The sequence below is a fragment of the Tamandua tetradactyla genome, chromosome 22 (assembly GCF_023851605.1).
Source record: "Tamandua tetradactyla isolate mTamTet1 chromosome 22, mTamTet1.pri, whole genome shotgun sequence".
In the NCBI taxonomy this organism is placed as follows: Eukaryota; Metazoa; Chordata; class Mammalia; order Pilosa; family Myrmecophagidae; genus Tamandua; species Tamandua tetradactyla.
This window is the reverse complement of record NC_135348.1, coordinates 13520498-13534369: the sequence shown is the minus strand read 5'-3', so window position 1 is coordinate 13534369 and position 13872 is coordinate 13520498. Positions and strand designations below refer to the sequence as shown.

General features: G+C 35.7%; 1 protein-coding gene across 3 annotated transcripts in view; it reads left to right on the top strand.

Moving 5' to 3' along the window:
• The window catches only part of TMEM131L (transmembrane 131 like), a 168259-nt gene that overhangs the window by 67305 nt on the left and 87082 nt on the right, over window positions 1-13872 (top strand). For all 3 annotated transcript variants that reach the window (XM_077139755.1, XM_077139756.1, XM_077139754.1), the window contains exons 4-7: window positions 967-1035; window positions 7360-7483; window positions 8509-8625; window positions 9497-9607. In XM_077139755.1, coding sequence (XP_076995870.1) covers window positions 967-1035; window positions 7360-7483; window positions 8509-8625; window positions 9497-9607 — 421 coding nt within the window. The remainder of the gene's footprint in view (window positions 1-966; window positions 1036-7359; window positions 7484-8508; window positions 8626-9496; window positions 9608-13872) is intronic.

Sequence of the window (13872 nt, the reverse complement as noted above, 5' to 3'; positions counted from 1 at the left end):
GCCAGGCTTTGAATCACAGTAGTTGAGGGTTACTTGGTGGGAAGACAGAATGGAGAAGTTGGATTTTGGAAGACTTGCTCAAGTCTTTGAAAACACTTATAAATTTTAACTTTCAGAGCTTCTTCCCATTAAGCAGTTTTAGATTACATGGCTTTTTAAATGTCATGTGGCATTTAGTAGTTTCCTGATATATATATATATATACATACATATATACATATTATATGTATTGTATTTTATATACAATAAAATTTATATTGTATATGTATTTTTGTATATTGTATTTTATGTCTTTAAATACAGAAGTTTGTATATTTTGTCATATGTATATTATGTTTTTCTTTTGTGGGTTTTCTTTACTTGTTTTTTTTGCTGTGTTTTTCTGCATATTCATTTGTGGCTTTTGATTTGGAAGGAAAATGAAATCATGATAATGACTAACAACTGCTGAAAATGTGACCTGCTGTGTGAGAATGTGTGATTGTTATTCTTAAAAATAAACACTTGGCCATAGGGTTTCAGCCTTTATAAGCTACCCTGAATGCATTACCCTATCCTTTCCCTGTTATAAATTTCAATAATTTTGAAACAAATCATCCCCCTATACCCCACCTTACTTGTATACCTTTTTCTTGATTTGGATTTTATGAACACTTTCATGTGATCTGAATTCATTCAGAAATGAAGCCTGTTGAAGATTAAATCAGTCTCTATTTCTGTCTGAGTGCTTGCATACAGGATTTGTGCATTTGATAAAAAGTTATACTAACCATGTATAACTTAAATTTTTTTATCTCTGTACTCTGGTAATTCAGTTTTGACATTTAAAATTTAGTTCAGGTTCATCTATATAGGAATAAAATTATATTATGCTTTGAGAGCCACTGGCATAAGTATGTCATCTTAACTCAGCACCTAAATTATAAAACCTTATCAAAATTGTTTCTATTTTCTTTTCTTTTTTAGCTTCTCAGACAAACTATTTAGTGGAAAGGGCTTACATTTTCAGCCATCAGTTCTAGATTTTGGAATGCAGTAAGTATCTTTTCTTTATAATTTTTAATAACTTATTATTTGTATTCAGGATATCATATATATGTACATTGTTAATTACAATTTAGCTATATTAATAATTTTAAGGGATACTCCCATTGAGGACTTCTTAAAAGGAACATTTTTGAGAAAAGGAAGGTATAAGATTTTTCTGGCTCATCTTCTGTTTTTACTAAATATACCTTGTATTTTATAGTAATTGAAATGTAAAGGTTAAAAAGTGAATATTCTTTGTTTTTCTTAAACAAATAAGATTATTTTGTAATGATTAATGTAAAATATTAATGTTTTCTGAATTCTTTTCAGCTATATTCATTCAGTTATTTGTTATTACTGCTTGCTATGCTTTGGGGATTCAAAATTGCGCTGAACAAACAATAGTTATTGTTGTGATTAAGACATAGACCTTACCTTTGGGGAACTCAGGTCAAGTGGGGAAATAAGCTAGTAATTACAGTATATTGTGTTAAGTACCATGAAATGAAAGCAATGTGATAAGTACCAGAAATGAAAGCAATGCGATATGGAGTAATGAGGGACTCATCAGGGAACCCTGACAAAGAGAAGGATGAGGCCAAGGAGGAGAGGGAACCTAAAACTCTTGATGGCTTGATAAAATTTGAGACTTAAAAGTATTAAATTCCATCGATGCAGATTACTGCAGCATTGGAAAGATATAATTCTAAGTTAGTAGAATTTGCAGGGTGGGGTGTAGGAGTGTTTCAAGTGTATAAGCTCAGCTTGTTTTAGCAGCCTAGTATATAATTTTAATTTTACAAAGAGCTTTTTTCAGTTGCAGCAGAAGTTATATGAATGAAATAGCCATGGTGACAGAATGTCTGGGCTGGGTTAGTGTGGCCTGCTGATATGGGCTCCTTTATTCATCTGGATGACCTTCTCTCCATTTCCCTCTAACCAGGAAAAGATTAGAACTGCAGTGAGAATGAATGTCAATTTAAAGATACTTTTTTGAGTTTTTAGAAGGAGATTCTTTAAAAAGAAGAACGGATAAATCCATGAAAGGAGTTTGCTGACTTTACAAGATTCTGAATGGCTGCTTATGTTTTAGAATTTTTTTGCATGGCCAGGCACCGGAAATCGAACCCGGGTCTCCGGCATCGCAGGTGAAAATTCTGCCTGCTGAGCCACCGTGGCCCACCCTAGATGACTGCTTTTTTATATTTTTGAATTTTAAAATGTTTACTCCTAGGTTGAGTTACTTTATTAAAAGATAAACTTTAAGAAAACCTCATGGATTTCAAATTATGAGAGTACTTTGCTTTTGTGAAAAGTCTATTGTAAAAAAAATTAATGCAGGGCCTATTTTTAAATAGTATATATTATAGATTGATATAATAAGATGGGTAGTAGTAAGTGCATTTAGATTAGGATAACAATTCCAGTTCATTGGATCCTGGCTGTATATAATCTGTTCACTCTTCTATAACATAAACATCCTATAGTCAGTGAGTGCCCCTGGGTGTATGTATGCATTAGCTGCACATGTTAAATTAGCTGTGCACATCAGCTGCTGATCCAGATAGCTGGGAGCATATTAAGGAATGTTTAAAGTCTTCAATTTGAAAAGCTTACTGCTTTTTTAGATTTGAATCGCCTCTTGATGATTTATTTATGTTATGTAGTGCTTTATGGTTTTCAAGTACCGTCATATCTTGTCATTTGAGCTTGTATCAATTCTGGAAGGATAGTGAAGGCAGGTATTGTCCAGGAGTGTGTATGTGTGTATGTACCATTTTCATTTATCTGTGTGTATTATGTAATACAAATGTTCATATATTTGTTGCTGAGAAGTAATACAGTTTTTCCAAGGTTATTTCACTCAAAGTGACCGAGTTAATCTTCTGATTTCTAAACCAATAGCCAGCACGTTATTTTCCTTATAAGTGAAATCCTTATGATAATATATATGATATATAATATATATGATATATTATTTATGATAAATTAAAGTTAAAAAATCTCAATAAGAACAAATTATATTTAGTTTAAATTAGCACATACTTTAAATTAGTCATTTTACCTCCCCTCTAACAGGTGGCATAATTTATAGGCATTAGATTAAGATTTTAGCTAGGAGTTCTCCTCCTGATTTCTTCACTGCCCTGAGTTCAGCTTTTGCTATTAATGTTTGTTGACCTTGACAAAACCACCCCCTACCCCCCCATTGCCTTTCATTGCTTTATTTTCCTTCTATAGCACAAAATCAGTAGCATGTTATTCAGTTGCCCTCTTAGAGCTTAATTTAAGGATTAATATTTTCCTGGTCCTGAAATTCAACGTACTGACCATTCATAAGAGATTTTAATCATTCTTTTAGTAGTATTAAATTAATAGAGTATCCTCCAATTGTTACTAGTGAAGGAAATTCATATCCTCACAACACTTTTAAAAATAGAATTAAAAAGCTAGAATAAAAATAGCACAGTGGTTTCAGCCAGCATTCTGTGTTAGGTCTGGTGAGGGTCTGGTAGTTGCAGAGGTGACTGAGCACTGGAACATTACAGTTTTGCAGTCTTTTTTTTTGCAACGTGTTTTTCTGGGAGATATTTGTATCTTTTAAAACCAAAAACTTGCATTCCAGTTGTGTGAATGGAATATAAAGCTTTGAGGATAATAGACTTTACTGATTGATTCATATTATATACTTAAAATCTTAAGCCACAAAGGTCCTTATTTATTTAATTTAATTGAGGAAAAGAGGCAAATATAAGTCCAGTGTTCTGAGGTAGGCCTTTCTGAGGTGATCTTTTATGCTTAAGGTAGTGTAAAAATGTTTTCAGCTTTATTGTTTAAAAACACACGCAAAATCAAGGTGTTAATCACACTGATGGGTATTTTATTTGCAACTGGCTATAAAGGACTTATTATATTTTTGCAGTGTTTTAGTGACAGATCTTCACACACATATAGTCCATCTGTGGTGTACAATCAGTGGCTCACAGTATTGTCACATAGCTGTGTATTTGTCACCATGATCATTTTTTAGAACATTTGCATCACTCCAAAAAAAGAAATATAAAGAAAATATTCATACATCCCCAAACCCCTTACCCCTTCCTCCCATTGACCACTAGTATTTCCATCTACCCAATTTATTTTACCCTTGTCCCCCCTATTATTTATCCTTATTTTTTTTTTTTACTCATCTGTCCATGCTTTGGGTAAAAGGAGCATCAGACACACAGTTTTCACAATCACACAGTGTAAAGGACTTATTTTTAAAAATACACATTGGCCATTTAAACCTTGTGATTAAGAGTAGGAGGAAATAAGAGAAGGAAAATTCTAAGGACTTGGTGGTTGTAGAGTTATTTTGGAAATATTACTGTGTACAAGAGGAACGACACACATTTCATTTTTTTCTAAAGCCCATATTTTAAAAAGTATTTCTGTTGAGATATCTTCACACACATATAGTCCATCCAAAGTATATGATCAATATAAAGCACATATTTTTAAGATCAGAGAAACCGTTATAAAATTCAAGAATACTGTCTTAATGTAAATGGGTTTTTGCTGAATTAAAATATATAATTTTATTTCTGGGTCATGTTAATGAGTGAGGGTATCAAAGCTGGAAAAATTACTGAGCGAATTTTTTCCCGACTGTTTATTGCAACATAATTTAACTAGAGTGCATTTGGTATTAGGCAGCAGGAGTCAAGCATAAATGATTAGCAGCAACATGGGAGGTACGTGGGCCATACACTAACCAACTCCTTTACTCTCATGATTTTCTTGGTCAGAGCTGACATCACCATAGGTGGAACATTTAATGAAGAGCATTACAGTTTGCAATCCCTGTTAGCAGGGATTCTTTTCCTGAGGTTGAAAGGAGGTTTTGGAGTTATATATTAAACTTTATGTGTGTGCATGTTTATGAAGGGAGAAGCCAAAGTTTTCATCAGGTTTTCTGAAAGGGCCATAAGCTAAATAGGGAAGAACTTCTGCTAGAAAGTGCTGCATGGCTTTCATTTTTCTCAGAATGGCCTTTAGCAGCAATTATTTTTTCCTTCTTTGGATCTAGTAAAATAGTGTCTTTGTGAGTTGAAAGTCTATTCCCCAAAACAAGTAAGGATCTTTAAAATGTTTCATTCATAACATTATGAAGTATATAACAACATGGATGGACCTTGAGGACATCGTGCTGAGTGAGATTAGCCAGAAACAAAAGGACAAATACTGTATGGTCTCACTGATTGGAACTAACATTAGTGAATGAACTTGGGAGAATTTCATCTAAGAGCAGAGACCATCAGGAGATAAAAATAAGGTAGATATTAGGTAATTGGAGTTGAAGGGATACAGATTGTGCAACAGGACTGATTATAAAAATTCAGAAATGGATAACACAATACTACCTAACTGTATTACAATAATGTTACTACACTGAATGAAGCTGAATATGAGAATGATAGAGGGAGAAAGGCTGGAGGCACAAATGAAATCAGAAGGAAAGATAGACGATAAAAAGATTGAGATGGTATAATCTAGGAATGCCTAGAGTGTGCAATGATAGTGTCTAAATGTACAAATTAAAAAATGTTTTTGTATGAGGAAGAACAAAGGAATGTCAGTATTGCAGGGTGTTGAAAATAAATAGATGGTAATTCATATTTTAAAACTTTAACTTATGTGTGAGACTAAAGCAAAAAATGTTTATTTGATACGAAATTTATAATTTGACTAGTACATTTCCTAGTATAATCTAGGTGGATAGTCTAATTGAATACCCTAAGTATATGGAACCTTAAGTAGGACATGAGAGTTTGTAGGTTTGTCCAGAGTGATGCCCTGATAAATCCCAGAGTGATTTGAACAGTGAATAATAAAGTATTTGCAAAGTCCTCTTGGGGAAATGGTGAGAAAGGAGAACAATTCAACTTCCCCATGTGGAGAATTCCTGATATTCTCACAAGCAGTGGAGACAACCAAGGCAATAGGCCAAGCCCTCAATCTTGGGGTTTGTTCAGATGAAGCTTAACCCCACAAAGGATAGGCTAAGCCTACTTAAAATTAGGCCTAAGAGTCACCCCCAGAGAACCTCTTTTGTTGCTCAGATGTGACCTCTCTCTCTCAGCCAACATGACAAGCAAACTCACTGCCCTCCCCCTCTCTATGTGGGACATGACTCTCAGGGGTGTAAACCTTTCCTGGCAGTGTGGGAGAGAAGTCCTAGAATGAGCTGGGACTCAATGTCAAGGGATTGAGAAACCCTTCTCGACCAAAAGGGGGAAGAGAGAAATGAGACAAATAAAATGTCAATGGTTGAGAGATTTCAGATAGAGTCGAGAGGTTATTGTGGAGGTTATTCTTACGCATTATATAGATAACACCTTTTTAAGTTAAGATATATTGAAGAGGCTGGAGGGAAGTGCCTGAAAATGTAGAGCTGTGTTCCAGTAGCCATGTTTCTTGAAGATGATTGTATAATAATATAGCTTTTGCAGTGTGACTGTGTAATTGTGAAAACCTTGTGTCTGTCTGATGCTTCTTTTATCTACAGTATGGACAGATGAGTAAAACATAGGGATTAAAAATAAATAAATAATAGGAGGAACAAATGTTAAAATAAATTGAATAGATTGAAATGCTATGATCAATGAAAGGGAGTGATAAGGAGTATAGAAAAAAATAGGGGTAGATGGAAATACTAGCAATCAATGAGAGGGAGGGGTAAGGGGTATGGTATGTAAGAGTTTTTTCCTTTTTCTTTTTATTTCTTTTTCCGAATTGATGCAAATGTTCTAAGAAATGATCATGATGATGAATACACAACTATGTGATGATATTGTGAGTTACTGATTATATATCAAGAATGGAATGATCATATGGTAAGAATGTTTGTGTAAAAAAAAGTTTTCTTTAAATTTATTAGTCAGAAAACAAACCCAAAGAAAATTGTCTTTTTTTTTTGAGTACAGTTTTTCATCTATGCATATTTACATTTGAATTGGAGACGTGAGTCAGAGAAGTGCCTATTTCCCAAATTTTTTTGCAAGCATTTGATGGCCTAGATGGGTTTAATTTCATGAACACAAAAACCTGTGGGAAGCTAATGTGGGTTGGGGCATGAACCTTGAAAATGGGAGGGTTTTACTTTGTTTTGTTTTGTTTTTTTGATTGATGAGGATTAAACCTTTATTACCAATGGAATTTGATAACTTACCTTTAAATCTGTCATGAATAACAACAGTTTTCTAGGTTAAAAAGTATATATGTATATGTATAGTTACACTTACTGTCATGCGATACATTGCTTTTTCTCCTTGTTTCCCCTCCTAGGTTTCTTGGGCATCCTGCAGCAAAGATTCTTCATGTATACAATCCTAGTAGGGAGAATGAAGTCGTGGTGAACTCAGTGTTTACAGCTGCTAGACATTTTCATGTGCCTCCTGTTCATTGCAGGGTGAGGGTTGATGTACTCTTGGAAACTATGTTGTGGCAGGCTGCCAGGCTCTCTTTGGCTTGAAATTTTTACTTTCTGCTACCCTCTCCCCGTTTTCTGCTACCCCGTGCTCTTCCTTCTGTGTGTTCACTTCAGCATTCTTTTTTTTCAGTCGTTCATTTTCATAGTTTTAGTGGCTCTTAATATCTATCTGGGATACATGGGCAAAAGGAAAGTTTAAGGAGTCTAAACTAGGGCTTTTTCAAGGCTAAATAAACTTAATATTATTTGTTTGAATAATATTATTTGGTGCAGATGTTGATGCATTCAGTAGCTAATACAAGTTTATAGCTTTGATCTCTTCCACTTCTAAACTTAAGAAAGTTAGGACTCCTTTTTTGAATGTAAGATTGCATTGTAGCTGATGTCCCCTTATAAAGCTGATTTGTACCATAACCCAGTGCTAAAAACCCTGGTTTTCTTATAGTTTAATTTTAGTGGTCTTTGAACCTTTAATAAGAGTCTAATTGTTCGTAGACTTTTGTCATTTATTTTACTTACTGCGTCTGCCTGATATTACACAGTTTTTTCCCCTAATACTGGGAATAAGGAAATAGGTTGAAGGTTTGTTTATGACAGCCTGTTTGAACGTTTGTCCCTGATCTTTATTAACCATTCATCTGTTTGTGCATTGGTCATTCTCTGTATATAAAGAGAAATAGAGCTGTGTTAGATAAAGGCTCTTGAACACATGGGTGTAGAAGAGAAAGGGAAAGGAGAGGTGCGAGATACAGTCTGAAGTGAAAGGACTTCACAGTTATCTGGTCATAAATCTGTGGTGTATGTTCTTTGAAAGACTTTCTTAGATTGTTGGCTGTTGATCAGTTTGGGGATTCTCATGATTCACAATGATTATAAATAAAGGGCATGGAGTATCCAAAAATCTGTTAGCAGAAGTTGTCAAAAAGAGAGTCTTTGAAAGAGAACTTATCAAAGAGGCGAGGGGGTTGTCATTTCAAATAGTGAATTAGTTACCTTTCTTTCAGGTAATTCCAGCAATGGGGAAAACTTCTTTTAGAATTATTTTCTTACCTACTGAAGAAGGAAGCATTGAAAGTTCTTTATTTATTAATACCTCCTCCTATGGAGTCCTTTCCTATCATGTAAGTACCTTTTTCCTTTTTTCACATAATTTGGTTATTGACTTAGAGAGGTTTGAATATTTTAGAGATGTCAGCTGCATATTTTGCACCATTACTATATAAGATTGCAAGTGATGTTAAGCCTACCAGCTTTCACCCTCCTTCTGCCTCACATGCTGCAATTTACTGTCTTCCATACAGCGTGCAGAGCTGTAACACTCAACAGGGATCTCTCAAGGATATTAGAACAAAAGAATCTCTTATACTCAGTTTTCTAGTATAAAATATAGCAGATTTTCAAAACTCATAGCTCTCACTGCACACACAGTTCAGAGGAAGGGAGCTATAGAGGCAGCCTCTAATGATTTTGCCTATCTAGCCCTCCTTGGTTTGGGAATATTCCTGATTAGGAGGCATAGATTTGTGGGTTTGGGAGCCAGCTCCCATGGAGCTACTGTTAATAAATATCAAGGCGCTGTGAAGGGAGCTTGAGGAATGTTGTTCACAAAAATAGTTAAGTTTTTTTTTTTAACCTTAAGTGGTGTCTGTGACATTTTTAACAGGACATGGCATCAAGTAATTTATGTGTAAAGATCAGTCATTTTTGTTGTTTTTGTTGGATTCTATGAGCCATATGGCCCCATGTCAGAAGAGTTGTCTGTTGCTCAAAAGATTTACTATAGGAAGCAACATTCGTCTGAAATATAGCAGCATTCCTTGTGTTTTCAGGAGAGACAAAGATAATTAAGATAGTTAGATTAAGAGAGTCTTTAAGGCCAGAGTGATGAATAAAGGTTTCCTTTGGAAAGGTATTTTAACCCTATAGTAAGTGTGTTTTAAAACTTTAACAGAGTAATTCTCTCTCTCTCTCTCTCTTTTTTTTTTCCTGCAGGTATCTGGAATTGGCACTCGCAAAATCTCTACAGAAGGGTCTGCAAAGCAGCTACCAAATACTTATTTCCTGCTTCCCCAGGTCCAGAGCATTCAGCTTTCACAAACACCGGTAATTTTAATAATAGATTTATTTTGAATGCCTGTGAACACCAAATTTTGTAGGCCTCTAAATTTATTTTGCAGAATACGTACAGCCTTTTTTACATAGTGTGACTTGAGATTTTATTACTTTTTTTAAACTATCTTACCATTCTCTGCTTTAAAAAAATCCCGATATGTAAAGTGTCAGTGAAATCTATATACTTATCTCTAATGATTGTACACCCCAAGATGTTGATATTCCATAATGTATTTAGTCCTATTTTTGGTCATTGAAATGTTTCCAGTTTTTCATTAATTATTACCATTAAGCTATGTATGCATTTTATAAGTTTCTTTTTTCCCCTTTTGGATGATCTGTTTCCTTGGGGTATATTTCATAAAGGAGTTTCTGTAGTTAAAGACTATGAACTGTTTTATAGAGCTTGTTAAATCTCAGCAGGTTGCTTTTCAGAAAGACAAAACCACCGAGGTCACCAGTAATGAGGTGCCTCCAGGAATGTCTGTCTTTCCGTTCTCCTTGCTTCTGGTTCCGTCTGGGTGTGGTTAAAAGAAAAGAAGTGTTTTTGATATTTTAGTAGGTATATCATGATACCTTAAAATTCTTTTTTTTTTTTTTTGGCATGGACAGACTTGGGGAATCGAACCCAGGTCTCTGGCCCTTAAAATTCTTTTAACAGGCCTCTCGTTAGTAGCTCAGAGGGTGTTTCAGTTTGCTAAAGCTGCTGGACTGCAATATACCAGAAGTGGGTTGGCTTTTACAATGGGGATTTATTAGCTTACAGATTTACAGTTCTAAGGTCATGAAAATGTCCCAATTAAGGCATCAAAGAATGATGCCTTCTCTGAAGACAGGCTGCTGGCATCCAGAGTTCCTTTGTCACATAGCCAGGCACATGGCCAGTGTCTGCTGGATCTTTGCTCCTGGGTTTTGTTGCTTTCAGTTTCTGGTTCCAGTGCCCTCCTTTCTGACTTCTGTGGGTCCTCTCTTAGCTTCTCTCGGGCTTTTCTCTCTCTAAGCTCTCTTAACTTTGTCTGTCCTTTATTCTTTCATGAAGGACTCCAGTACAAGGATTAAGACCTACTGTAAGTGGGTGGGTCACATCTCAATTGGAAGAAAGCCAGAAGGTCCCACCTATGACAGGTCTACACCCCCAGGAGAGGATGAAAAGAACATGGCCTTTTCTGGGGTATATAACAGCTCCAAACCAGCACATAGGGTTAATAGTTTTTTCCCTTTTGATTATCCATATTTCCTTGTAACTGGGTAACTTTTGAAATTTGAAAAACTCTCGAACTAGTATGTGAAGAACCTTTCTTAATTGTTGTTTCTATGTGGCAACGAAAAACAACACTTGAAATTTTAGTCAGTAGTAGTACCTGGAGCTTTCATGTATTCGCCAGTTTTTTATGAAGTCTCTGCTATGTGCCAAGTGTTATTATAGAGTTCCTGTCCTCATGTAAATTGCTTTCCCGTGGAGGAGACAGTTAATTTATCTGTAATGTAATGTCTTGGAAACTTTGCCACCAAATAGATAATTCTTAGGGATTTTAAGTATTAATTTTCATTTTTATAAACTTGAATAACCCTCCTACCAGGATTTTTAGGAAAATTTCTCTGTTTGCAAATTTAGATCTGGTTTATATCCTCAAAACAATGGGAATGCATGGAAAGGTTTTTTTCTTTTTTTTTTGCATGGGCAGGCACCAGGAATCGAACATGTCTCTGGCATGGCAGGTGAGAACTCTGCCACTGAGCCACCATGGCCCACCCCATGGAAAGGTTATAAGCTAGGAATTTGTGATCTTCCTTGCAGTTTGGAAAGGGGTTAGAAAGTGTTAGAGTAAGTTTAATTTGTATATGTTGACAGCATGGATTTAAGCATTTGAGCATCTTTGACTTACCCCAGGGCTGTCCTTCAGTGCAGAGGAGTAGATGAGCATGGCTGTTTCTTAGATGCTGGAGATTGGGAGCTGTGCATGCCAGGTGCCATATTGGTGATAGAAGTGTTAAAACAGATATGAGTGTTCAGGGTATCTTAGTTAATGAGGGTTAATTTAAAGATATGTGTAATTAAGGGAGAGAGGAAACTGACCATGCAGGCTTCATAGAAATCTGGAGAATCTTGGCCATTATCCCCTCCGCTTGCAAGATCCTGTCTATTTTCCATGAAGCCCACTGCCCCTTCCTGCATTCAAATTATTACCATCATCTCCTGGGCTACTGCAGAAGCTCCTGATTGGTTGGCCACATCTGCTTTGGCCCTTTTGAATCATTTTCCGAAATATGACAAGTTGAATCACATCAGTCCATTGCTTAAAACTTTTCGATACATTCCTGTGTGTTTTAAGACTTAAACCAAATCCTTACTGTGGCTGTAGGGCCTTACATAGTCCGGCTGCTGTGTTTCTCCCCTTGCGTTGCTCTCTGTGTTACAGTTCTCTCAGCCTTCCTCTGGTTTTTATACATGCAGTGTTCTGTCTTACCCCAGGTTCTTTGTTTCTGCAGTTTTCTCAAACTCCCCCACCCCCCAGCTTTTCTTTGAGTTAAACCTTATTCATCCTTCCTTTTTCAGCTGAAGCTCCAGTCCTCAGGATGTCTTGCACTATCTCCCCCATCTAGTTTAGGACCTTTGTTGTTCCCCTTAGAAGTTCTCCTCATTATAGAATCACCCACCCACATCGTGGGATCATTTAGCCACTCTTTTCTTCACTCCATGTACTTTAAGCTGCATGAAACTGGGGATGGGTCTGATTTGTATTCCCTGCACCTAGCTCAGTGCCTGCATTTGAAGGTAAATGTCCATAACATTAGATGTTTGTTGAGTGGAGTTTTGGCCCTAAGGTAGCTCTTTTCGCTGTCCCCAGAGAAGCAGGGTTTTCTTGCCAAGTGTCCCACCGTGGTTGTGGTTTGGCTTTTTCTGGTCTTTGCTTCAGTTTTAGCTAATACCAGGCCCTGGCTCTTGTTCATCTCTTCCTCATTGCCTTGTGCCATCGCTCAGTTTTTCCCTTTAATTATATTTTAACAGTTTGAGATACAGTTCACTTACAATTGACTCATTTAATAGTATGTTCACAGAATTGTGCAACCCTCACCACAGTCTAATTTTAGAACATTTTAATCACCCAGAAAGATACCCCGCAACCATTAGTAGTCACTTCCCCTTCCCTCTATCTTCCCCTCCCTCAAACCTCTGATAACCACCAGTCTAGTTTCTGTCTCTATATATTTGCCTATTCTGGACATTTCATATAAAAGAAATCATGTAATATGTTGTCTTTTGTGATTGGCTTTCTTTCATTGAAAATAATGTTTTCAAGGTTCATTAGATATTGTAGCATGTATCAGATCATCATTAGTCTTTCCTTTTTGTTGCCAAATAATATTCCATTATATGGATATCACATTTTGTTTATCCATTCATCAATTGGTACTAGCTAAGCTGTCTCTACTTTTTGGCTGTTATGAATAATGTTGCTATGGATATTTGTGTACAAGTTTGTACAGACATGTACTTTATAATTTCTTGGTCATATACCTAGGAGTATAATTGCTTGGTCATATGGTAATTCTGTGTTTAACATTTTGAGGAACTGACAAACTATTTTCCAAAGTGACTGTGCCAGTTTACAACTCCACCAGCAATATATGAGGGCTCCAATTTCTATGTATCCTCCCTAGCACTTCATAGCCCCTCACCACTCTTTTTTTTTAATGACCGTCCTTGTGGGCATTAAGTGGAGTCTCATACTTTCATTTATTTATTATTTTTTTCTTACAGAAATTATGGGTTTACAGAGCAATCACGTGTAAGATACAGGATTCCTGTACACCACTCCACCACCAACACCTGTGGAACATTTGTTATAATTGTATTATTTTTTACAGTACTTACCTTTGTTACAATTGATGAAAGATTATTAAAATAGTACTATTAATTATCATTTCCCAAGTGACTAATGATGATGTAGAGCCTCTTTGCATGTGTGTATTGACCCTTTGTATTTCTTTGGAGGAATGTCTTTCTAGACCTTTGTCCATTTTTAAATTGGGGTCTTTGTTTTTTTGTTGTTGAGTAGTAGGAGTTCTTTTTATTTTCTAGATATTAAACCTTTCAGATATATGGTTCCCAAATGTTTTCTGCCATATTGTTAAATGTCTTTTTCACTTTGTTGATAATGTTCTTTGCACAAAAGTTTTTAATTTTAATGAAGTCTAATTTATTTATTGTTTCTTTTGTTGTTTGAGCTTTTGGAGTCCTAGCCAAGAATCCG